This window comes from Oryctolagus cuniculus, chromosome 8, assembly GCF_051225735.1.
Source record: "Oryctolagus cuniculus isolate XC-2025 breed Fujian yellow rabbit chromosome 8, ASM5122573v1, whole genome shotgun sequence".
Lineage (NCBI taxonomy): Eukaryota > Metazoa > Chordata > Mammalia > Lagomorpha > Leporidae > Oryctolagus > Oryctolagus cuniculus.
In genome coordinates this window covers 20,263,266-20,289,787 of record NC_142874.1, presented here as the reverse complement: position 1 = coordinate 20,289,787, position 26,522 = coordinate 20,263,266, and the positions used below count along the sequence as shown (strand labels likewise).

Genomic DNA, 26,522 nt, shown 5'->3' with positions numbered 1-26,522 from the left:
GGCTCCAGGTCAGAGCAGGCACTCACCAGATGTAACATCGTGATCTATTCCTTCCACGGAGATGGTTGCATTGGCAATCGGGTTACCTTGAAGATCTTGGACAAATCCTTTAACTCCTCGGTGTATCTATCAAAGTCAAGAACAAACAAAACATTCCTGTAATAAGTGGCCTTCCAAATGTTCCATGCCAAGCATTCCTTATTTTCTAGCGAAATACTGTCGATCCTGAGTGTTAAAGAATCAAAGCATGAGAAACATGCCAGGGGATTCCAATGCAATCCCATCAAGGTGGCATGTACCAATGCCATCTCACTAGTCAGTTACAAGGGACTCAGATGAAGATTGATGTCATAAATAAGAGTGTCAATTGTTAAATCAACAACAGGAGTCACTGTGCACCTAATCCCCATGGAGGATCTCTGTCCTTAATGGGTTGTACTATGCGAATTAACAGTAAAACTACTACTCAAATGGTACTTTATACTTTGTGTATCTGTGTGGGTGCAGTCTGTTGAAATCTTTACTTAGTATATACTAAGTTGATCTTCTATATATAAAGATAATTGAAAGTGAATCTTGGCCAGTGCCACAGCTCACTTGGCTAATCCTCCACCTGCAGCACCAGCACCCCGGGTTCTAGTCCCGGTTGGGGCACCAGATTCTGTCCTGGTTGCTCCTCTTCCAGGCCAGCTCTCTGCTGTGGCCCGGGAAGGCAGTGGAGGATGGCTCAAGTGCTTGGGCCCTGCACCCGCATGGGAGACCAGGAGGAAGCACCTGGCTCCTGGCTTCGGATCAGCGCAGCGCAACGGCTGTAGTGGCCATTTTGGGGGTGATCCAAAGGAAAAAGGAAGACCTTTCTCTCTGTCTCTCTCTCTCTCACTGTCCACTCTGCCTGTCAAAAAAAAAAAAAGAAGAAGAAGAAGAAGAAGAAAATGAATCATGATGAAGAATGGGATGGGAGAGGCAGTGGGAGATGGGATGGTTGCAGGTGGGAGGGAGGTTATGGAGGGAAGCTGCTATAATCCAAAAGTTGTACTTTGGAAACTTATATTTATTAAATAAAAGTTGCAAAAAAAAAATCAAAGCATGACCAAAAGGAAATGACAAGTAGCTTCCTGAAAATTTGTATCTTGTTCTGAGTCAAAGAAAGACCTTAAAGACCTGGAAGTACTTTCTGGATTAGAATAAATAAATAAAGTTTTTCATATTTGTAAAGTCACAGGACTTACTACAGTGTACAAATCAACACCCTGGTAAGTAGGTAAGTATCAGGGGCCGCTGGCTAAGCTGCTGCCTGTGGCACTGGCATCCCGTGTTGGAGTGCTCTTCTAGGTCCACGCTGTTCTGTTCAGACCTGGCTGCCTGTTAGTGCTCTGGAAAGGCAGCACAGGGTGGCCCAAGTGCCTGGGCCTCTGCCAGTCATAGGGAGTTCAGGCTCCCAGCTTCAGCCTTGCCCAGGCCTGGCAGCTGCAGCCATTCCTCTCACTCTCGCTCTCTCTCTCTCCTTCTCTCCCTCTCGCTCTCTCGCTATCACTCTCTCCAATGCTCTTCCTTTCAAATAAATGAATAAATATTTTTTGAAAGCATCTCCCTCTACTATGCCAATTGTGGGCAGCATTTTTCTCTCTTTTATCCTTTCAATTTTATTTTTTCTTTATTCTTTTTTCTGATATGCCAACTTTTCTGTTTAAATGATTCCACTGCAGTAATAAATACCAACAGAAGGGTTATGGGCTGTCAGAACCCCACATGAATTCAGGTTGGAAAACACTATCACTGCATGGCTTTTGCAAAGGAAATCACAGAAGTTCAAGTTTCACTCACAACTTGGAGAGGCTGTTCATGACCCCTGCCCCTCTAATCATCTCTACCCAGATTCTAGGGCGTTTCCATTTCAACCACAGTTTAAAAGGCATCCAAGAGATTCTCCATTGTTGCTGGGACTATTTGTATCAGTAGCTTTTAACCTCTTATGTACTTAGGTATCACCCAAAGAGTTTTTGAGGGGCCAGTGCTGTGGCATAGCAGGTAAAGCCACAGCCTGTGGTGCCAGTATCCCATATGGGTCCTGGTTTGAGTCCTGGCTGCTCCACTTCCAATCCAGCTCCCTGCTCATGCACCTGGGAAAGCAGTGGAAGATGGCCCAAGCCCCAGGGTCCCTGCCACCCATATGGGAGACCTGGACGAAGCTCCTGGCTTTGGATTGGCCCAGCTCCAGCTGTTGCAGACATTTGGGGAGTAAACCAGTGAATAGAGTATCTGCGTCTCTCTCTCTCTCTCTCTCTCTCTCACTCTCTCGCTCTCTCGCTCTTTCTCTCTCTCTCTAATTCCGCCTTTCAAATAAATAAACATTAAAAAAAAGAGTTTTTGAAAGAGTGTGACTCCACATGAGACAAGAAATTCATTTTTAAGGACTCAGATGATTCTGATACAGGTACCCATGAACCAGTCCTGCAAGATCCCCTGAGAATCTTCGTAATAGACCTTTCCAAAGCTGTTGAGTGGGAGACACTACTTCTCAGCACACCATTTACCTAATTAGCTTCACAGGTCTCAATTCTTGCAAACATTCCTTTAAAACCCTGCAGGAGATTCCTTCCCAACCAACCAGAGTTAGCGCCACTAATCACCTACTTTCCATGAAGTGCAAACTGGTCCCGGCCTAGATTTTAGGCCCAGGTGTTCAATCAGTAGTCACCACCACTGTCAAGAACACATCAAGGCAGAGCTCCTGGCAGTCTTCCCTGATCTTTCATCAGCTTCGGATTCCCTAAACGTAGTGTTTATGGTGTCAGCTGTATGAGCCTGTTCATTACAAAAGACCACTGTATCTGCTGCTACACAGCTCGCACCCCTAACACCAGCACCGTGTCAGGGCAGGTCATGTGCATCACAGAGCAAACCTCTGTCCAAGTGACTTCCAAAAGAGTACATAACTTCATCCCTCTTTTCAGCTGATTTCTTTTCTTTTTTTTTTTTTTTTTTTTTGACAGGCAGAGTTAGAGTGAGAGAGAGACAGAGAAAGGTCTTCCTTCCTTCCTTCCGTTGGTTCACCCCCCAAATGGCCACTATGGCTGGTGCACTGCACGGATCCGAAGCCAGGAACCAGGTGCTTCCTCCTGGTCTCCCATGCGGGTGCAGGGCCCAAGCACTTGGGCCATCCTCCACTGCCTTCCCAGGCCATAGCAGAGAGCTGGACTGGAACAGGAGCAACCGGGACAGAATCCGGTGCCCCGACTGGGACTAGAACCTGGTGTGCCGGCGCCGCAGGCAGAGGATTAGCCTAGTGAGCTGTGGCGCTGGCCTCAGTTAAACTTGATCTTAGAAAATCCATCTAGGCCGCGCGCGCCGGGCCGGCCCCGCCGTCGGTCGGGCAGCGCGCGCGGGGAAGGAGCCCGCGCCCATGGCCGGGGCCGCGACGGCCGAGCGGGGCCGCGAGCCTCCCGCCGCGCCGGCACCCGCGCCCGCGCCCGCGCCCGGGCCGAGCACCGAGGGGCTGCCGCGCGCCTTCCTGCAGAGCCTGCGCACGCTCTTCGACATCCTGGACGACCGGCGGCGCGGCTGCGTGCATCTGCGGGAGATCGAGTCCCGCTGGCAGGGCGCCGACGCGCGCGAGCTGCCCCGAGGCGTCCTCGAGGGCCTGCGCCAGGTGGCCCCGGCCAGCGGCTACCTGACCTTCGAGCGCTTCGTGGCCGGCCTGCGCGCCTCGCTGCTGAGCGCTGACGGCGGCCCGCGGGGCCCCGCGCGCGCCCCGGCCCGGCCGCCGCCGCCGCCGCCGCCGCCGCCGCAGCGTCTGGCTTTCGCTCCGGCCGACGAGCCGCGCACCGTGCTGGAGAGGAGGCCCCTGCCCCAGGGCCCGCGGAGCCCCGAGCGGCCGTGCGGCCCGGCGGAGGCGGCGCCCTGCCCCGCGGAGCCGGAGCGGCCCCAGGGCGCGGCGCTGGAGCGGAGCAGGAGCGCAGACGCCGGTGCAGCGGCCTGCAGGGCCCCCCAGGCGGGCACAGGGGACAGCCGGCGGGGACCCCGTGCCCGAGGGGAGCGTCGGAGGCACACCATCACCAACGGCGTGGACTGCAGCCTGGACTTTGGGGCTGCAGGGGGGCCCCGCCCCCTGGGGCAGCTGCTGCCCAAGGTGCAGGAGGTGGCCCGGTGCCTGGGGGAGCTGCTGGCCGCGGCCTGTGCGGGCAGGGCTCCGCCCACGTCCTCCCTGGGGCCGCAGTGCCCAGCCCTGGCGTCCACCTCGCCCCCGGCCCCTGGCCGGCAGCAACAGACCATTCTCATGCTGAAGGAGCAGAACCGGCTGCTCACGCAGGAGGTGACCGACAAGAGCGAGCGCATCACGCAGTTGGAGCAGGAGAAGTCCGTGCTCATCAAGCAGCTGTTTGAGGCCCGCGCGCTCAGCCAGCAGGACGCGGGGCCTCTGGACTCCACCTTCATCTAGCGGCCAGGCCAGGACGCGGACTTGGAGCTGGCTTGGGTGGGGCTGCCATGCCCGGTCGGCGGACAGTGCGGTCCCCTCGCAGTACCGGCTACCAGGCAGCCCTGCCCCCACGTTTACGAGGACCGGTGCTCTCCCTCCCCTGACCCTGGGCTGCTGCATCCGCAGAGAAAGGCCCTGGTCACTCCGGCTGCACTTCGGACAGTGGCCAGCAGAGGGCGCGGCGTGAGCGCTGCTCGTGCCCCTGGCGCCCCCTTGTGGCAGCCAGGGTGGAGTGGCCTCCGAGAGCCGGAGAGCCCGCCGTGTCCCTTTGGGTCCAGGGCTACTTCCCTCAAGGGAAGGCGCTGATGGGAGCAGATGGAGAGCTAGGAGGGGCTCAGGGGTGGGGTCTGGGTCCCTGCCTGGCAGAGGTGGAGAAGGAATCAGCTCCACTTTTCGTCCCCCCTGGGCAGGACGCTGCCGCCGGCTACCTGTGGTCACCACCGAAGGACCCCACCACTGGAGGGTCCTGGGCAGAGTCCCCCCACCCGGCTGTGCACAGAGAGAGGACAGGAAGCAGCTGGGCAGGGCCCCCCGCCACCGTCACTCCTGTCCCACTGCCCATGGCCAGTCAAGGTCACCCCAGAGCTCCGTGGTGTGGGGACCACCCCTGGAACCCCCCGCCTCGGAGGCTAGGCCCTGGCAGGTGTGGCGCCGGCTCCCTCCTGCCCATGGTGGCCCCACAGACCTGGCTTCCCGCTCAGCTGCCGGGTGCCCAGGGTCAGACCCAAATCACACCAAGGCCAAGGGCAAGGTGTCCCTACACAGTGCCTGCGGCCGGGGCCCCCAGGACCCCAGCCCCACGAGCGCCCCCAGATCGGCCTCTGCCTTGTGACCCGGTGCCCCCCCTTCTCAAAGACCTGTGCCCCACTCAGGGCAGACCCCGGCCCTGACAGGTCAGGCCACGGCTGGGGGCTGTGCGTGTGCTGCTCGCCTCCGCCCACCTGGGCAGGCACCCCCGGCTGCCCCTCCCACACAGAGCTGCGGGCCGAAACCTGGTCCCCAGGGGAGAAGCACACAGGCCCCGCCCTGCTGGGGAGAGTCCGGGCTGTGTGTGGGGTGCCCTCCCCCTGCCCAGGCGCCTGGGTGTTGTAACAAAGTTGCCGGCTGAGACTCCCTGCTGTGGTTGGACGGGCAGGGCTGGGCGGACCACCCTGCTTTAGAGGGACCTGAGCCCCCGCCCCCAGCTCTGTGCAGGCCCCGCTCCAAGGCAGGCAGCGGAGCTCAGAGCCCGGAGGAACCGCCTGGCCAAGGGCAGTGGGAGGCTTTGTGGGTGCGGACACAGGATGGATAGTAACCCCATTCTATACACTTAAAGGAATAAAGAGACTTCAATGTGAAAAAAAAAAAAAAAAGAAAAAGAAAATCCATCTAAACACAGCTGTCTTCAAAGAAGACCTATAGGGTTCCCACCAAACCTGATCTTGGGTTTGGAACATGGCTACTTATCCTTAGCTTTTGTGGTTCAAACATATTTTTATGCTAATTTGCAACAGGAATCCCCTGACTGAAAAAATCCTGTGGAATGGGGCCAGCGCCATGGCATAGTAGGTTAATCCTCTACCTGCAGCGCTGGCAACCCATTTGGGCGCCGGTTCGAGTCCCGGCTGCTCCTCTTCCAATCCAGCTCTCTGCTGTGGCCTGGGAAAGCAGCAGAAGATGGTCCAAGTCCTTGGGCCCCTGCACCCATGTGGGAGACCAGGAAGAAGCAGCTGGCTCCTGGCTTCGGATCAGCAAAGCTCCAGTCATTGCGGCCATTTGTAGAGTGAACCAATGGATGGAAGACCTCTCCCTCTGTTTCTCCCTCTCACTGTCTGTAACTCCACCTCTCAAATAAATAAATAAAAGCTTTAAAAAAAATCCTGTGGAATGGGCATTCTGTAATCGGGTCCATTCCAGTGGCTCTAGTCCATGATAGTCCTTGTTAGTAGGGCTGTACGGATGTTTGACACGTGTAGAAGAGTTGCTAAGCTGACTTTGATTTTTGAAAAATGAATTGGTTATATATATATATGTTTATACAAACACATGTGTATATGTAAGTGACTAAATATTAACAGCCTTTGTTCATATCAGATTAGCTTAATAAATGTGTGTTTCTGCTGTCATGGATGTTGACATCACTCTACTGGACTTTGGGTGTAAATGACCACATTCAGAACGGAATTCAAATACTGTCTAGGCACTCAGGCAAGGAATGGCGTCTACGTCCTTCCACTGCCCCTGCCCAATACCAATGTCACATCCTGTACAGGGAGTGAGGCAGCGAGGGGCTGTCCCGGTCTTAAGCAGTGAAGTGCTGGCAGAGGATGAGAACCTCTGCGATTCTACATGGATCTCACCAGAAGGGCTGCATCAGTGACTCTCTGGTGACTGTCCCAGTTATGTCATAAGAGGCATAGAGCACAGTGATTCTGGATTCAAATTCCGACTGAAGGACCTCCCTGTGTAACCTCCCTGTGTAGCTGATTCTTCATCTTTAATTCACACACTGAGGAAGGTGATGGTGGTGGTGGTAGTGGTGGTGGAGGTGGTGGTAGTGGTAGTACTGATGTAACTTCCCTCATAGGGTTGTCATGAGGACAAAGTGCCACTATTGTTACATGCCAGTCATTTAGGATAATGACTGGGAAACAGTAAGTGCCCAGCCAGTGTAAGCTGCCATGATCGTGATTACCCATGACGCAGCTGAGCTAGGCTGAGACAAGCAAGGGATGCAGGACATACGGTCAAGAACAAACTCACCCGCAGTCTTGCTGCTACACTTGCATGAGCTCAAGAGTTAAGTGCACTCTGTGGGCCTCACTTTCCCTACTCAGCCCCTGGCCTCCTGGGATGCCACACACCGAAGGGGCTCAGGGAAGGTGAGAGTCCGGGATTGCTCGTTTCGAATAATACAGATGAAAACAAGGTTCTACCTCACTTCTCCACAACTCTCCTGTGTAGACATTCTCAGTGAATAGTCATGAAGCACAAAAGCTATGACAAGTGAAAGCCTAATTAACCCATGGCCAGCACCTGTCTTCCAAATAAGACAGCCTCATTCTGGGGCAGATGGATGCCTCGGACTGAACACCTCTTGGGAGACTGTTGTACACCAGTGTAAATGCTCCTGAATCTCCCATTGCATGCTGGGGACTGCATTTACCTGCTCAAGGTAGCTGATGAGGGAGTTCTTATTATCCTTCCAGTAGCTCTTCAGGGTCTCCTCGGGTGGGAACTTCTCACAGCTGAGCTCCACCGTGATCTCGAAACAGTTGCTGCTGAGGTAATTGAAGTCCTGCATCCCTGCCAAAGCACCAAATGGAAAATCAAATACTCTCATGGTGATTAAAACTCTACACAGGCCACTCTGCCACCTTGAGGGCCAAGCAAAAGATACACCAACTGGTGCATTTGCGGAAGTTTGTAGGAAACTTCCTACCATCAGTATTGAAAAACACACTTAGAAAAGACAGTCACTACCCTTAAAGCACCATCTCTCCTAGGTTCTTAAGCGATCATTTAGCTTAATGCATTGCTGAGGCAGGGTGCTAAGGCAGGTGTTACCCACATTCCCTGCTTCTGAAATGGGCTTCAAGAAAGACAACAAGGTAAAAGATTCAATTCCTACTAAGGTACAATGGAACCTTAAAAAGTTCACGGAGGGGTGGGCACTTGGTGCAGCTATAAAGATGGCGCTTGGTTTGCTCACATCGCATTCTGGACTGCCTGAGTTTGAGTCCTTCTTCCACTTCTCATTACAGCTTCCTAGTAATGTACACCCTAGGAGGCAGCAGGTGATGCCTCAAGTGCTTGAGTTCCTGCCACCTGCATGCAGGACCTGGATTGAGTTTGCAGTTTGGACTGGCCCAGCACCAGCTGTTGCTGGCTTTTGAGGAGTGAACCAGTAGATGGGAAATTCGTATTCTTTCTCTCCCCTCCCCCCACCTCTCCCGCCTTTCCTCCCTCTCTCTCTCTCTGCCTCTTTCTCCCTTTCAAATAAATAATTAATAAATCATCTCTATCTAAAAAGAAAAGTTCATGGATAGAATTTTCAAATTAGTATTGTGTTTTCCATGAACTTCTTATTTTTATTTTTATTATTTTTTATTTATTTGACAGAGTTATCAACAATGAGAGATAGAGACAGAGAGAAAGGTCTTCCTTCCATTGGTTCACCCCCCAAATGGCCGCTATGGCCGGCGCTGCACCGATCTGAAGCCGGGAGCCAGGTGCTTTCTCCTGGTCTCCCATGCGGGTGCAGGGCCCAAGCACTTGGGCCATCCTCCACTGCTTTCCTGGGCCACAGCAGAGAGCTGGACTGGAAGAGGAGCAACCGGGACTAGAACTCAGCACCCGTATGGGATGCCGGCATCGCAGGCAGAGGATTAACCAAGTGAGCCACAGCGCCAGCCCCTCCATGAACTTTTTGATGTCTTCTCCTATTGGACACATGAACACTAAGCTCACCTTTCTATCAGGGAAGACCTTGGAGAGTCGTGTGCGACGATTGACATATTATCCCTTTCCTGAATCCCCAATATCACAGTACATCCCTGATGGAGTGGGAGGCTCGATGCTACATAGGAGGGGTCTGCAAAATGTTCATGGGGGAGTGGGCATTTAGCCTGGCAGTTAAGCTGCTCATTTGGACAACCGCATCCCATATTGGAGTTTCTGGATTCAAATCCTGGCACTGCTTCTCGTTACAGCTTCCTGCTAATATGCACCCTACGAGGCAGTAGGTGATGGCTCAAGTAGTTGGGTCCCTGCCACCCACATGGACGATATGAATTGAGTTCCTGGCTCCTGGCTTCAGCAACCACCCAACCCTGGCCATTGCAGGCTTTGGGGGAATAAACCAGCAGATGGGAGCTTTGTTGTCTGTATCTCTCTCAGTCTCTCAAATGAGAAAAAAATTCATGGAAAACAGGTATCATGAAAAAGTATGCCTTAGTTACCAAAAAATTAGCACAAAATAGACAGGATATTTATTGGTAGAACTGTAAATTCAATGTACTCTATAACAATGGAGGAGGATGAATGGCTGACTCTCAGTGGTAACTGTCAATAAGCAACCACCACATAAACAAAGATCAGAATGGAAACTCACCGCCAGGCACACTATACCAGGCACCACCGTTGGTTGTGCCTTCTACAAAGCTGCTGTCATCATCATTCTTGCGACAGGGTGGCCGGTTGGGGTCAGACATGACTGAGTTGAAAGAGGAGTACACCTGAGCCACGCTTTGGAAAATGGCATCATCTGGGCAGGAGCTGTATTCATGAGCACTTCCTGAAAAAATAATTCTCAAGATGAAGGGACTCGACACTGATCAAAATACCCTGCTTGTTTTTCCAAGGAGCAATTCCGTGTTGAGTTTTTACTGGTACTTTTTTTTTCCAGCTATGTCACTAGGGGAAATGGGGTGAAGGGTTAAGTACTAAACTATTACCCATTGTGCTTAGGTTCTGTAACTTCCACTCCTAGCACTGCCATGGAGAAGTTGGATAGAATGCATATGCCACTTACTAACTGGAACTTCACAAGAAAATCTGATAAGGCCATAAAACAGGACTTCAAAAAGTTCATGAAAAATGGAATTAAAGAATAAGGTTACTGTGGTGCAAAAAAATTTTGCAACCATAGTTTTCCCATAATATGCATTTGCCATGAACTCTTACTCAGGTAAGGATAACAGAGACAATCCTGCTGATTAAATGTTATTTAAAAATGCACCTGCACAAACCTCACTGACTCTATGAACCACTCTCACACAAGCTATTCAGTATTCTACTTTAGATTTCGTTTTAAATCTCCTATGTACATTGAAGAAATACATCATATTAATTTTATGCTTTGAATTCTTACTTATGTACTATAAAATATGAGGGGACTTCAAAAGGTTCACAGAAAACTGTATTATGTGAAAACTATGCATGGATTCCAAACTTCCTATAAACTTATCTTTCAATTGCACGTTTTGGAGTTTTTTGAGGTTTTTGGAGCTCCTCTTGTATTCCTAGCCTACAAATTTCCCAGCTCCTGACAAGCCACAAAATTTCTAAGTTTATTTAACAATTTTGTTTCGCTAACCTTTCTTCAACTCCCAAAGCTTCCCGATATCTAAAAGCATCATTGCATGTTTACAAAGCGCTAACTCTTTCAAGGTCCCCAGGAATGGATACGATGCGGGAAACTTCCTGGAGCAAGAAAAAATAAGCTGAAATAACTAGCTAAAGCTTGCGCTACCTGAGGTGCAACTGAAACTCATGGAGGAGACCAAGCAACAGTTCCCCTTCCTGGCATCCCCAGAAAAAGCGCACACCAAGATACACAGAGTCACGGCGCCCTGCCCAGGCACCAGGAGGCTGTCTCTGTATGGAAGTCCTTGGCGCACAAGCCTATGTAATTTCTGTAATCGCTCCCTTTTACCAGTGACCAGGAGCGACCCAATTTTGTGACTTCTGTCTTCTTTTCTTTTCAGAAGTATTCTATCGGCATCATGTTTGGGGGCGGGGGGCAGGAATCTAGCCTAGCCATTGGAACACAGGCCGCCCCATCAGAATGCCCGAGTTCAACTCTGGCTCTGGCTCCAGCTTCCTGCCAATGCAGACACTGGAGGCAGCAGTGCTGCACTGATCTCTCAAGTTATTGGGTTCCTGCTACCCACGTGGGAGACTGAACTTGCACACCTGGCTCCTGGCTCTGCCCCAGCCACTCACTCAGTCCCGCCTGTTGCAAGCATTTGGAACTGATCCAGTGAACAGGAAGGTTCTCTCTCACTCACTCACTCTTCCCCTCCGCCACTTTGCCTCTCCTCTCCTTCTTCCTCTCCCTCTCAAGTTAAACAAATACACCTTTGAAAAAAATCCTGTTTCTATTCACCTAAGCTTTGAAAAAACATTACAGTCTTTTTATGTCCAACAGATGTGCCCCTGCTAAATGAAATTATTAGGGGATGTTCCTGTTAAACAATACGTATGTCTATCACTTAATGACTGGTTATCTAAAAGAGTATCACACAAGTCATCCTATATACCCTCACTGAGCATAGTCATTGCAAACCATGAACCAGTTGGACAGGCAAGAATACCTACCACTCCTGGTCTCATCGTAGGGATAATTGGCCACAAGGTCTCCTCCATGGAGATTGGCAGAGAGCACAAAAGGAATATCCATAATCCAGTGAATGACAGGCTTGGTCTCAGGCGCAAGCTATATGAAAGATTGGAGAGGAAAAGGACTATGAATTGGAGTCATTGGTACGCTCTCATGACAGCAAAGACATAGGAAAGGTCAAGAAAAAAAACTGGAACCTGGTCCTATTTCAACCACTTTGCGGTTGTTTTCATTGGAAAAGTTTCCTGTAAGAGCAGCAGCCCCCATATCTATCTTTCTCAGATGTATAATAAAAAATATTTCAATAGCACTTAAATTTCTTTACAAGTTCTGTCTGTTTTTCTCTCTTTGGTAAATTGAAAACAAACCTGCAAATCACTTACAAATGTCGGGACAGCTTTAGCTGATCTGTCATAGCTCATGCATCTCGGCTCGTAATAGTTAAGAATAAGATAAGGAGAGAAGATAACAGTTGGCCTACAGAGCAGAGTTCCTCATCTAAGGTTCTTCAAACACGTGGTAGATTTTTATTTCCAACTTTGGCTTACTATTTTTCCAGTTTTCTTCTACTACTTCAAACACTGTCCCTATAAAAGAATATTAGTCTGGGTCTATTTTAGAGGTAACTATAAAATCTCAGTTTACTTTGGAATGATCATCTTAAATTTACAAACAAAAGCACACGTTTCAGGAATTCATGTTGAGTTTTTTGAATGATTCACATCCCCTCATATCTTGGAAGCAAAACAAAGGAGAAAAAATTATACCAAAAAATTAATCTGGAGCCAAAAACTTGATACTTTTATATGATGAGCTTTTAATAGCAGTGGGGGAGATTCTAAAACTCCAAGTATTTCTGTGGTAAAAAGAAAAAAGCTGTCCCTGGAGATGTGATCTGTACTGTTCTTTGGGACAGCAATTCTAAAGGCATCCATATGGGTTGCTGGTCAGGGTGAGATCATGTATTTGTGTATCCCAGTTTGGCTTATGAACAGCTCTCATATATGCTATTTTATTGCACTTCATAACACCTCACTGGGTATACAAAGACAGGGAGCTCCACTTCCCAGGGGAGAATCTGATGCTGGGGGGTGTGAAATACCATGCACAAGTCCACACAGGTGAGGATTCCAATCCAAAGACACACATTACTCTTAGTATGTCAGCGTCACTGCAGAAAACTCTCCTATTCTTCACATGTGCTACTCAGAACTGTGGAAAAGGGTGATTTAGGATATTGTTAAGGGGTAGCAAAACATGGCTAACTGGAAGAATAAGTTGTAATGTTCTACAACATGGCAGGGTGACTATAGCTTACAACAACTTATTGCATGTTGTATAAAAAACTAGAAAAATGAGTCCAGAGGCTCTCAATGCAAAGAAATGGTAAATGTTTAAGGAAAGAGAAACAGTAGATACCCTGATTTGATCACCCCACAATGTGTTTGCTGTATTATCATACCATACTCCAAAAATTCATAAACTTATTGTATGTTGGTTACAAAAAGATTAGGGTATTATTTTTGCTATTTGTCTGGTTGGTGGATTTTACCCTCACTATTAACAAATGCTCACTGCACAAACTGTAGAGGAGACAGATAGTCACAAACAAGAAAATTAAAATTACTCATAACTTTGCTACCTAAAGAACTTTTTGAGAACTCCTCACATTTAAGTGGCCCACCGAGAAGACACCAAGACACCCCTAAGATCAAGCCACTGTGGAACCTAAAACCAGCTGTGGCCTATCTTTACAGCCTGCACTTGGGGGCAGGCATTTGCTACAGTGGCCAAGATATCACTTGAGTGGCCCTCATCCCACATCAGAGTGCCTGGCTTTAAGTCCTGGCTCTGCTCTCATTTCTAACTTCCTGCTAATGTGCACCCTGGGAGGCAGTAGGTGAGGGCTCAAGGACTTGGCTCCCTGCCAGCCATGTAGGAGACTAAGATTAAGTTGCCAGCCCGGCCCCAGCTACTGAGGGCGTTTGAAGAGGAATATCTATGTGCATCTGTCTCTGTCTCTCAAATAAAAATAAATTCTTCATTAACTTTGAACTTCCATTTAAAGACTGTAAATGCAGCTCAAATATTAGGCTGTATCATTAGATGACTTTGGCTCCCAAAACAAGTTGAAACTCTAGGAGTGGTATTAAAAATGTATAGAAAATACATACCATAAAAAGGTTATGCATGGATTTCAAAAGTTTTACACCAAATTAAACATATCTGTTAACTCTACTTTTCTATAAACTTTAAAATTTTTTTGTTTCTTTATTTCAGAGACAGAGAGAGATAAACCTCCTATCCTCCAGTTCACTCCCCAGATGCCTACAACAACTGAGGCCGGGCTGGGCCAGAGCTGGAGCCTGGAGCTGGGAATACAGTTTGAGTCTCTCACATGGGTGGCAAGGACCCAATCGCCTGCGCCATCACTGCCACCTTCCAGCATGCTAGCAGGAAGCTGGAGCCAGCAGCAGGAGCCAGAACTCAAACTCGGGCACTTCAACGTGGGACCCAGGCACGGTGCTAGGCCAAACAGCTGCTCCCTGATTTTTCCATGGACTGTTTGAAGTTCCTCATTTGATTTAGGTTTCTTCACAACGGTAACCATTAAAGGTAAGTATAAACTCAACAAATTATGGGATGCATTTTCATCCACTGAGCCTGGATGACAGGGGAGGCAGCTGGACCGACAGTTCAAGAGCAGGTGAGAAACGACCCAGCAGGAAGAAGAGCAAGAGGAAGCTCTAGGCAGAGAGGCTCAGAGGGGCCAGGAGAGTGTTGGCCTCGCGGCCCATCTCAGGGGGGCCCCGGAGCACCAGGGGCTCGTGGAGAATGTCAACTCCTTCCACCACCAAGGCCACAGCACACACCCCAGACTCCATGGAGCCATATCAGCTGGAATCTGCATCTCTAACAGGGGAAGGCTGGCCCAGCAAACAGCAGAGCTAACCTTGCGATTCCAAAGCATTCCTAGGTGTGATATACACAGACAGAGGTATCAGGGGCGAAGGGAAGGGAGTGGGAGGGGATATATAGTGACGCTTATGAAATCCCTGCCAACTGTCTCTTCCCTGCTGGGTCTTAACACTCCCACATTCTTACTGACAAACTGGGGAAACGGAGACAAGGCACAAGACACGCACAATACCATCCCCCAATTATAAACAGCTTTACTGAAGAATCAGTATACAGTAAACACATCTTGCTTTATGTTTCAGGAAGGGGATTAAACTTTGATTTCCATGTATTTTTCTTTAATTTGCATTTATCTAGAAAAAGTAGCGGCATTGATTTTTTGTTTTTTGGTTTTTTTCAACAAAAGTTTTTTTTTTTTTTTTTTAATTTGATAGGTAGAGTTATAGACAGTGAGAGAGAGAGACAGAAAGAAAGGTTTTCACTCCGTTGGTTCATCCCCCAAATTGCAGCCATGGCCGGCACTGCACCAATCTGAAGCCAGGAGCCAGGTGCTTCCTCCTGGTCTCCCATGCGGGTGCAGGGGCCCAAGCACTTGGGCCATCCTCCACTGCCTTCCAGAGCCACAGCAGAGAGCTGGCCTAGAAGAGGGGCAACCGGGACTAGAACCCAGCACCCGTATGGGATGCTGGTGTCGCAGGCGAAGGATTAACCAAGTGAGCCACGGCACCAGCCCCTCAATAAAAGTTCTTATTTAAAAGAATACCACCGGCATAGGCATTGTGGTACAATCAGGTTAAGCCACCACTTAGGAAGCCAGCATCCCATTTTGGAGGGTCTGGGATTGAGTTCTGCCCTCAACTCCCTGCCCTGTTGCCAATCCAGTTTCCTGCTAACATGTCTGTGAGGCAGCAGGTGATAAGCCAAGTACTTGGGTCCCTGCCACACATAGGGGGAACCTGGATAGAGTTCTAGGCTCTTGGCTTCAACTTGGCTCAGCTCTGGCTATTGCAGGCATTTGGGGAGTAAACCAGCAAATGGAAAATCTGTCTCTTTTTCTTTCTCTCTCTCTTTCTTCGTCTGTCATTCTGCCTTTCAAATAAATATTTAAAAAAAATAATAATACCAATGAGCATGCATCATTTAAGCAAATATTGCCTAAGCTGGAAATACAAAAATATCTAGAGATTACACAAATATTATCCCGGTTAAAGCTGGGATGGAGAAGGTGGTTCAGGCTGGAAATAATGTCACTTGCACAAAGTTGCCAATCAAACATCTGGTCAACATGAGTTCAGTTCACAATTCTTCCATATCAGGTGCCAGAAATTATTTTCCTTGCTTCTCAGATGTAACAAAGGCGGGTTCAACAAAGACAAAGATGGGAAAGTCTGAGGCCAGAGTTTTGTTTCTGCTGAAGTCATACTAACAGGACTGTACCCTCTTCGCTGGCCCTCCGCCTGTCCAGCTCTCCCTCTCCCTGGAAAAGGTACTTTGGGGGGAGGGGGTGCTGAGAAGCAGCGAGTGTGTCTGTGACTCCCAGGCAGGGAAGCTCTGGTCACTCACTTAGAAGGTCCTGCCAGAGCCTAGCCCTTGGCAGCCCAGAGGCAGCCCAGCCTCCGCCTGTAGGCTGAGCCCAGGTTTCTGGGAGGACTCCTAAACACAGGCAGCAGAATGTCGAGAATTTAGGTCAACAATCCGGGACCCTCTGCCTGAGGACCCTCTCCCCAGTGTCCCAGCCTGGATTGTTCGTGACTGCACTTTCACATCCTACATTTTTCAGATTTGCTTGTGAGACTGGATTGCACCTTCAGTCATAGCAGGCCCTGGGAACAAGGGGGTAAGATGCAGACTCATGGAGAAAGGCAGCCACATAAACAAATCCCGGTGAGAGGAGGAATGCTCCTGCGACAGTGAGCACTGCCCTGGAGAACACAGAGCAAGGCTTCTCAGGACGCATCCTCAAGAGCAGAGGGACATTGCCCGGGGGGGACCTGGGAGCAAAGGCAAGGGATCCCAGGCCTGGGGACGATTCAGAGCCAGGCACTGAACTGTCAGAAAACAAAATCCTGGGAACAAGGAGAGGGTGTGGTTGTACCAAGCATCCAAGCCAGATTAAGGGGTGAGCCAGCTGGCAGCTTCCAGGGGCCAAGGGACTTGTGAATGACCCTGAAGCTATAACAGGTGGGGAAATGGCTCTTTCCCCCTCCCACTTAGAGCAAGAATTGCCTGCGGCAACCAAGCAGGAACTGAGAGCTGCCTCCTGCGCTTCTTCCTTGTGGGCTCAGCTTCTCTGCAGCACTGAAAAAATGTTGGTTTGAAGACACCAGTGCTGAGTGAGTATGTGTCCATCTAGTCCTGAGTACCTCCCTAACAGGAAGCGCTGAGAAATTACACGGAGATGATAACAGTTCTGGCTCCCGACCTCACGCCCTACACCTGTTAACTCTTTCAGTCTCTATGAGCATCTTATGAGATGGACACTGCTGCTGTCTCCACATCCCCGATGAAGACACTGAAGCACAGAGATGTCAAGTAACCTTTCAAAGTTCACACAGCAAATCTCGGAGCCAGAACTTGAGTCAGGGTCTCCGAGTTTCACCATCACACTGTTCTCCCATACTGGCTTTTCACTCTGTCAGCATTCTTCACTTTATGGACCACTGGCAAGGTCTGAAGCAAAAGAGTAACTGTGGGGGGGGGGGGGTGGAGAGGTTCACTGTGGAGCAATCTGAGAAAACTCAATAGAATGGAGAGAGGCTAGACACAAAGAGTGGGAGTCTCACCCAGCAGAGCAGACCGTGGGGACCTGAATTAAAGCTGTGGGGTGTCTTTGCAAAGGAAAGGAGACTGCAGAGGTGGGAGCTGTGGGAACTCACTGCTGGTGAGGGCGGGGAGCAGAAAAATCAAAGGTTTTCATGATCAGGATAATGGAAGAATAGTGACTCTAAGAGAAAATAGTTGTTTCCAGAGAAGCTAAGCTTGCGGCCCTGGGTTCCACTGGGCAAAGGGACCCAGCGAGCAGGTGAAAGTGAGAATGGAGCTCCACCAAAGGTCTGGAGCTAGAGCGATGGAGCCAGGAGACCTTGAAGAGAACTTACAGGGACACAGATCCAGGGCCGTGGTGACTGAGATGCCCATTCTGGGTTCCTCCCTTCTGTCCCCACCCCTGAACCCAATTCCAGAGAGCAGGACTCACGTCCAGCACCAGCCCGCTGGCCATGACTTTCATGTCAGAGTTTACTCCACACGTGACAGTCTTTGCCCCTTTTCTGAGACCTGCAGTGAATGCCTGCAGGTACTCCCAAGCCCTTTCTATAAGATGCTTTTTGCTAGACATCCATCCCTCTGATAAAGTTTAATTTGTAAGTCAGGCACAGTCACAGATTAACAATAACTCACAAGAAAATAGAGCTATAATGATATACTGTAATAAAATAGCCAACGTCACTATTCTCACACATCGGGGTCCCAATCCCGGAAACTGTTCAAGAATGACTTGAACAAAACCCTGTGACAACATGACAGTTGATCTCTTTAACAGAGACACCACTGAATGGTGGGGTGGCAGATACAGTGTGGATGCTCTAGGGACGACTCACAGCCAGGGAGGATGGAGTGGGACAGCCCGAGGTTCCATCGCGCTACTCTGAACAGCTCGCAACGTAAAGCTTAGTGAACTGTTTATTTCTGGAATTGCCCATTTAATCGTTTTGGACTGAGATGGTGGTGGGTAACTGAAACCATGCAGGTGACAGGGCAGATGCCCGCTGCATGCCTGCATCCTTCAGGAAGAACAAACACGTGAGGGCCCATCGCCTTAGCTTAGAGGACACAGCCCGGAAAACGACGATGACACGTATGGTCGACCTTTGCGTTCTGATCCACAATCTTCTTCAGGTTTTTCAGCAGATGGTTATTGGGGCTGCCTTCTTTCTCATTGATGTACACGATCCTATCCAAGTCTGGGAAGTTCCAGTTCAAATCTATTCCCTGGGCATTGCTTCGACCCACAAACCAATCCTGGAGCTCACCAGGCTAAAAAAAAAAAAAAAATCACAAAGATGCTCAGTTATTCGGCATTGTGTAACTATAAGGTCTCTATTCATGGTTTTTAAAATAAGTTTAAAATAAGGATTAAGTATTCATTTCAATGATATCCTCCCATAATGCAATTTTCACTATTTTACTTACAAAAGAATGAAGGTATCGATTTAAGGTACTTGTTTGGATATTTTGAAAATATTTTTGATGAATCATATTTTAAGTGTTAATAAGTATTTAAGAGGTATGTGTCATTCAATTTCAAAAATTCAGTATATATTAATTAATAATAGCATACATTCTGTATTTAGATTTAACTAAAATATTCATTGCCTCTAAATCACAGCAAACTATTTTTAAATATTTAAAAGAATCATTAAATAAGATTAGAAGCTTAAAATAAGTCCAACATGAATAATTCATATTTTAATAACACATCTCCTTCCAGTAGCCCTCAAGAAGAAAAACAAGCTCTAGAACAAAAGTTCTAGAGTCTTGCAATTTGAGGAATTTCTGTCCAATTTAAATGCTTCCTTTCACTGTGCTACAACCTAGAAACTTAATGAATTTCCAAGATACTCGGATTAATGTTATAATGTGCATTTTGTTTTATGATTAAATTACTTCAAGTCTATGATGGAATTTTAAGTCATGTACTCCTATATACCTTAGACTGTGAGAAATAAAAATCTGTAAGACACCAAACAACAATGATAATCTTTTACTCATCTGTCTTATAAGATCAAGATCACATTAAGACATTAAATAACTTAATTTTCTTACTAGAATTTTTCTCCTATAACTTTGGAAAGCATATCAATATTATACTTATTTACAGAAATTCACTCTGTAGTAGATGTCAAACTACTGGGTCCCTGGATTTTCTTAATTGCAGCTACACACAAAAAATATTTACTTTAAAAAATAAAAATTAAAAGCTTTACTTGTGTTCCCATACAATAGGAAAATTATTTCAAACTGAAGAAAACCGCAAATATTATATCCCCAATCCTGTCCAATCAAAATGAGAATACACTCTATAGCTTCTCTTAAATACCATTCATTTCTAGCTCTCTAACAGCCAAAGTATATCACTTTTTTTTAGTTTATTGGCGAGTTATTTTTTGTTTTATTTGTGTTTTTTTTTAAGATTTTTATATATTTATTTGACAGGTAGAATTACAGACGGTGAGAGAGAGAGAGAAAGGTCTTCCTTCCGTTGGTTCACCCCCAAATGGCTGCAACAGACGGAGCTGCGCCGATCTGAAGCCGAGACTGCATGAGAAGTTTTGTTAATCAGTTAATTTTTTGATAATGTTTTTCTTGTGTTGTTAAATAATTCCGATTAATTCATCCTCGTTTGTGACTAGATAAATTTCCTTCTAAAAATTTGCCAGTATGAAAAATACTGCTCTGTATTGAAGGGGAATCCCTCGGCTCGGTCTGGATGAGTCAGGGACACAGCGCCCTCTACCGAAACCAAAGAGGAAGAGCTTCTGGCCAGACCAATGTTTTAATAGCTGTCTAATCTTTGGTTAACCATGAGAAAATTTTAAAAAAATAAAAAATAAAATAAAAAATAAAACAAAAGGCCAGCCCCGTCGCACACTATGTTAATCCTTTGCCTGCGGTGCTGGCATCCCGTTTGGACACCGGTTCTAGTCTCGGTTGCTCCTCTTCCAGTCCAGCTCTCTGCTGTGGCCTGGGAAGGCAGTGGAGGATGGCCCAAGTGCTTGGGCCCCTGTACCCACGTAGGAGACTGGGAAGAAGCTCCAGGCTCCTGGCTGAAGAAGAAATTCTGTAACCCCTCACATTCTGGCTTATTTTCTTACCAGCCAGCTGAATTCTGTACCACTTTTACTCTCCAGTGAGCCTTGTGGAAACTCCAGATGACAGCATTACTTAGAGATGTGTACATATGTACAAGCACATGGATCACGAGGAAGGCCAGCCCCACCTGACCAGCCGGGCACCCACCTGGGATGCTGCCTTCTCAAAGCCGTCGGGGTTCAGCGAAGGCATGATGTGGATTCGGGTGTTGTGGATCAGGTTGACGACTGTCTCATTCCCCTTCTGGTATTTGTTGCATAAGTGCTGGGCCAGGAAAATGAGCAGTTCCCTTCCAACAGCCTCATTACCGTGCATATTCCCAATGTATTTAAATTCAGGCTCACCTGGCAAGATCAAAAATAGAAAATAGAAAGACGTTTTCCATAATACCAAAGAGAAAGCAAATAGCACACACTGGTGACGATCTCTTCTCCCTACTGCCGGACGACACATAGCCACAGCTTCCTTTCCTCCCTGAGGCGATGCCTGAGACATCTACCTTACACATTAAAACTCTAGAAACATCCTTTCTCTCCTAGCCCTCTCTGCTCAGCTTCCCACCTGCTAGGGACTGAACTGTGTCCACCGACATTCATAGGTTGAAGGCCTAGTGCCCAGTGTGACTGTAATTTGGAGATAAGGCATTTACAGAGGTAATTTAGGTTAACTGAGGTTATAAAGGTGAGGTCATAATCCAACATGACTGACGTCTTTAGAAGAAGAGACAAAAGATAACTCTATTCTCTATTTCTATCTCCCTCCTTCCTTCCCTCCCTCCCTCTCCTCCCTCCACTCAACACAGGAAAGGCCATGTGAGGACATGGCAGGAAGGTGATGGCAAGCCAGGACAAGAGCCCTCAGCACTCAGTGGAAACCCACTCAGCGGCACCTTGATCTTGGACTTGTAGCCTCCAAAACCATGAGAAAATAAACCTGTTGTTCAGTCCACCTGGGCTGTGGTATTTCTTTTTTAATGACAGTCTGACCAAACTACCCCACCACCAAAATCTATTAATAAGCTGCTAACATGACTCCTGTTGGCTAAACACTATATTTGGCATGTTTTCTTATTTGATCCCCACCAAACATCTACAAGTGTTTTCATTGATGAGCATGTTGAGAGCCAGGCTGCCTAAAAATCTGACCACACAACACAGCCCGTGAAGCCAGGATTCAAATGCTGGTCTTCTAGTGTGGGCAAAAGTTTATGCTTTTGTGGCTTTTTTCCCCTCTAAACCATAGTGGTTAAAAGGAATCATCCTGGGTTCAAATCCTAGCACCAGTCCTTCCTGGATGGCTTACTTAGAGTTCCTCCAGGTCTCCGTGGTTCTCATCACCTATCTGAAATATAAACAGACTTTTCCCTCAAAAGGTTACAGTGAGAACTAAGTGAAATCGTGAATGTAAACTCAGAATAGTGCCTGGCAATAAGCAAGAGCTACGTGTTTGCTGCGCTTGTTTTCCATGGTATCATGGTATTATTACTCCCCCATTTTATCTTGTCGTTGCGGGGTGCTTTAGCACACATAATCTAGTTTTTCTTTACAACAGCTCACTGAACTATGGAAGGCAGGGACTGTGTTTTCATTATGGCTCCAAGGCTGCCTGAAGAGCACAGGTTGTGTTGAAGGGCTCGGCACCCAAACACAAATCGCAGTCACCTGTCTCTGCTGCTTTCCGACGCGGTTTTGCAGGAGCAAGAAGGCAGAGCGAAGTGGCCCAAGATAACCCTGGCGCTCTGCTCCTTTCACGCTCATCCAGCCCACAGGCCCAGCCTCTGCAGTCCAAGGATTCTCCCATCTGGGACCGCCTGCTCCTGGCACGAGAAAAGAAGCCGGAATTCCTTTTCTCCTGCGAATGCCCCGGTATCTAAAGATTCTTCGCCTGAGATTCTGAGTGTCTGATTTCAGTGGCTACCAACCCAGAACCCAGGCCCTCGTCCTCCTGTTGACCTCTCCAGCTGAGTTTATGCTAATCTTCATCTGCGGGTCAGATGGGGGTAGGAGCAGTGCTATTTATACCCCCTCGGATTTGACTTGGACGGAGAGATTCTTAATAAAACCAGACTCACCCAGAAGGTGTGAGAACAAATGAGAAGGCATGAGAGGAAGCAGTTCCTTGGCTTCTGAGTTCAGAAGTGACAGTAACTCTCTTCTTCCTGTGACTCTCACGCACTTTATACCACCTCCCCCCAATGTATTAATTTCATTGAGGCACAGGAGGAGTTGCAGTAGCCCTTTATGTAAAGAAAAGGAGAGCAAGCAGCCAGGGAGGCGGGAGAGGCTGGTGCAGCTCTGAGCCTGGCCCACAACCCGGGAGCAGAGAGGAGCACACTGAACATTGCCTATTACTTCTCTGGGAGCAAGTGTTTGAAAATCATTTCAAGAAGAAATACCAAACTCATAGTCACTTAGCCACGTTGTTTAAAGACAGCATTTTGTAAGACACACAGAGTAGACGCAAATCTTGGTGTCTAGGATGCTACAGAAGCCCCAAGAGCAAATAAGGTGTGTTTCCAAACGCAAGGAATACAGGGTCTGGGGGAGCACCCATAGCACCTGAGCACTGCTCAGAGGGGAGGGAACACCGAGGAATGTCGGATCTGAAACTAGCCAGTCCCACGGTGTTAAGCTGCAGTGTTCCACCTGCGTCTCAGGACTGTCTCCAGGCCCCTTTTCCCTCAAAGCCAGAGTTATCTTTTTTTTTTTTTTTTTAAGATTTATTTATTTATTTGAAAGTCAGAGTTACACACAGAGAGAAAGAAAGGCAGAGAGAGAAAATTCTTCCATCTGATGGTTCACTCTCCAATTGGCCACATCAGCCGGAGCTGCGCCGATCCAAAGCCAGGAGCCAGGAGCTTCTTCCGGGCCTCCCACGTGGGTGCAGGAGCCCAAGCACTGGGGCCATCTTCTACTGCTCTCCCAGGCCATAGTAGAGAGCTGGATGGGAAGTGGAGCAGCCGGGTCTTGAACCGGTGCCCATATGGGATGCTAGCGCTTCAGGCCAGGGCGTTAACCCACTGTGTCACTGTGCCATAGCGCCGGCCCCGCAAGAGTTATCTTTACAAAACACAGTACTCATCAGGTCACCGGTACATGAAAACCCATCACTAACCTCCCACTTGCCTTCACAATTGACACAAAATTCTCTACAAGATCTCTAACTGCTACATGGTCTTGATATCAGAATTTGGCCCCCTAAAATATGTATCAAAATGTAGTCCCTTAAAGTTCCCTGAAAGTCCCATCTGGGGTGCCACATGTTATTGGAATTTGGGGTGTCATACAATATCACCATATGCTTATTAATAAGTTCCCAATATTAATAAGCCTGTGTGGGTTCTTGCCTAATATTCAGAGAATTCTGAATACTGGCATAAATGAACGAGGCAGCATGGTACATTTTAAGCTTTTATTCAGTGCAAAAGATGCATAGGTTAGGGGCTAGCACTGTGGCACAGTGGGTTAAAGCCTTGGCCTACAGTGCCGGCATCCCATATGCACACCGGTTCGAGTCCCAGCTGCTCCTCTTCCAGTCCAGTGCTCTGCTGTGGCCTGGGATAGCAGTAGAAGATGGCCCAAGTCCTTGGGCCCCTGCTCCTGGCTCCGGATCAGCTCAGCTCCAGCTGTTGCGGCCATCTGGGGAGTGAACCAGTGGATGGTAGACCTCTCTGTGTCTCTCTGTCTCTACTTCTCTCTGTAACTCTTTCAAATAAATAAAATAAATCTTAAAAAAAAAAAAGATGCATAGGAGAGTGAGGGCTTTATCTATTAGAGAGAGGTAGATCTGGGTTCATACCGAGTACCAGGAATCAGCCACGTGGAAAAGGATCTAGGCCAGGAAGCATGGGGCGGGTGGGGCCTCCCACCCTGGAGGCGCAGGGCTGCAGCCAGCCCCCTACTGGCTAGAGGCCAGTAGGTAAATGGTTGGACACACCCTGTCCCAGCCTTTTAACCCACTTCCAAAGGGGAGTGGCTAATTCACCTGATTGGCCGGTGGGCGCTCAGGTGTGGCCAGTTATGGGCATGCGGTCACACAGGGGCATGCCGAAGGTGTGGTCTAACAGCTCACAAACCTAATCAATTTTAACCTCTAGGCCTGTCTTCTTCAGTCTGGCCTGGGGTATTCCTGTCGCCCCTGAGGTCCCATGCCTTCCCTCCTCTCTTGCCTGGAATGTTCTCTGCTCAGACACACACCCTGCCCTCAGATCCTTCTAATACCACACACATACAGCTTCCTCAGAGTAACTGTCGCCTAGTTCCAGCCCCTTTGCCAGTTCTCATGCCTCAATCTGTAAACATACATTTAATGATGGGGCCATCTGGCTCCCCTACTGACCCCCCCAGAACTGCAAGGACCCTAAGCACTGGGATGCTGTCAGCTTTAGCTCACTCATGTGTCACCTGTACCCAGCGTAGTCTGGAACATAGTGAGAGCACCACAGACAATGATTCAGTAAATTCATGAGTAAATGAATAAATGAAGAAGTCTGGCTTCCCCCACCCCAACCAGCCACGGCCACAGCCATGGACAACCTTCCTGGAACAGTGCAAGGGACTTGGGCATCAGGGGGCGACAGCCCAGGACTGGCTGCTCCATGGAACACCCAGGCAGGAAGAGCCATTCTGTGGCGGTGCTGTGAACAGCTGATTTCCCACGAAGAAGATTAATCTCCATGGTCATGGCAAAGCCTTTCTCCTGGCAAGCAGCTCTCGGAGGCTATTTTTGTTGTACATTCTAAACAATGAGCTCCAAAGAGACTTTGCCTGCAGCATCCTTAATCCACAAATAGGAATCGAATGGAAGACACTGGGTTTTGAGGGAACCCCTTCTCTGTCCGTGCCCCTTCCGTTTATTTGAAATATTTTTTTTTAAAAAGGGAGAGCTCTTCATCACCACCTAATGTTCTTTTCTGCAGCTACAAAAGGCGGGTTTACAGCAGGCTGAGAGATGGCTGACGTATGCCTTCCTGTTTACAGTGTTTACAGAAGGACAAACCCCAGGTTTCACAGGGCTGCAGCTGCCAGGTGCGTCACTGCTGGTGGAGGCGCTGGGCAATGCATGCAGTCCAGAGCTAGCGCATCTCTCTCCTGGCAACGGAAGCAAAAGGCAACAAGAAGCCGGGCTCCCGGGACACTTGGGGACGGCTGTCTGTGCATTCATATGTGGTCTCGCTCACTCTTGACCTCACCTCTGCTTCTTGCACAGTAATCCTGAGGTGCTGATCTGGCAATGGAGGAGGAGTCCTATTTGCACAGGGTGCGTGGCTAGGCAGGAAGAGTATTTCCCTGCATCCATCTTCCCACAATGTCATGTCGTGATCTTCCAGCGACTTCCCGTGACACAGAGCAATCATCTGACAAACGCAACCCAGCCTGGCAGGGCCGGATATTATAGTTTTATATGCTGTTCAGAACAGGTAATGGACCTGGTTGGATCTGCCTTCCCATCAGAACAAAATAAGAATAATTTCTAAGTTTTTAAAATTAGCTCCACACTTTTCATGAAGAAATAACAACACTAATTCCAAACTCCAGTGGGCAAAGAATTTGAAGTACAAATTAACTCTCAATTTGCCCAACTTATATATTATAAAGATCAAAAAATAAATCAATCAGAAAAGAAAGAAACTTAAAGCAAGGTCCATTCTTTGCCACAACTACTGCGAGAAAGACCACTGTCAGCAAAGCAATGAGACTGTCCGTGTTCCAGGAAATGTCTCCATGGCCCTAAAGGGACACACTCACGGTAACTGAGATTTCAGTCACATCCACGTAGGATCAGGCTCCTTGAAAAGAAAAAGAGGCTGCAGGCTGACGAGTGGCAGGCAAGGAGAAAGGCCTTGACTACCTTGCGCGCTGTCTGGAGTCCAGGACCAAACACGATCAAGGGTGCTACACCTACCTCTGTTACTGGATGAGGTCTGTGTGCACTCACTTCCCCCTCACTGCCTTCATCAGGAGAATGGGTCTCTTGCTGAAATCCAGAATTTCTTGGGTGAAAAACGTATCTGCAAGGTTCGGTTGAGGCCAGGTGTTGGTTGTTTGGTATCTCAAGCTCAGAGAGATGAGCTAGCCCTTGAAGGGAATGACATTGACCTGGCTTCAAATTCAGCTGCATCGAAGCAGCAAGCCACAGTGATTAGCAACAAGG

General features: G+C 48.3%; 1 protein-coding gene and 1 pseudogene across 2 annotated transcripts in view; one reads left to right on the top strand and one right to left on the bottom strand.

Moving 5' to 3' along the window:
- LOC149124882 (carboxypeptidase E-like) overlaps nt 1–22,383 on the bottom strand; it is a 28,458-nt pseudogene extending 6,075 nt beyond the window's left edge. Inside the window, exons 1-7 of the transcript XR_016211627.1 lie at nt 22,031–22,383; nt 20,517–20,713; nt 18,366–18,533; nt 11,558–11,675; nt 9,570–9,752; nt 7,623–7,762; nt 27–126 (exon numbers count right to left, since the gene is read on the bottom strand). The product of XR_016211627.1 is annotated as a carboxypeptidase E-like (transcript). The remainder of the gene's footprint in view (nt 1–26; nt 127–7,622; nt 7,763–9,569; nt 9,753–11,557; nt 11,676–18,365; nt 18,534–20,516; nt 20,714–22,030) is intronic.
- LOC127489454 (suppressor APC domain-containing protein 2) lies at nt 2,999–6,424 on the top strand. The gene has a single exon (XM_051840921.3). The coding sequence runs from the start codon at nt 3,404–3,406 to the stop codon at nt 4,436–4,438; it is 1,035 nt and encodes a 344-aa protein (XP_051696881.3). The 5' UTR covers nt 2,999–3,403; the 3' UTR covers nt 4,439–6,424.
- Nucleotides 22,384–26,522: the final 4,139 nt, after the last annotated feature.

Excerpts from the sequence above, each read along its gene's own strand:
- LOC127489454 (XM_051840921.3), top strand. The coding sequence starts at position 3,404 with ATGGCCGGGGCCGCGACGGCCGAGCGGGGCCGCGAGCCTCCCGCCGCG.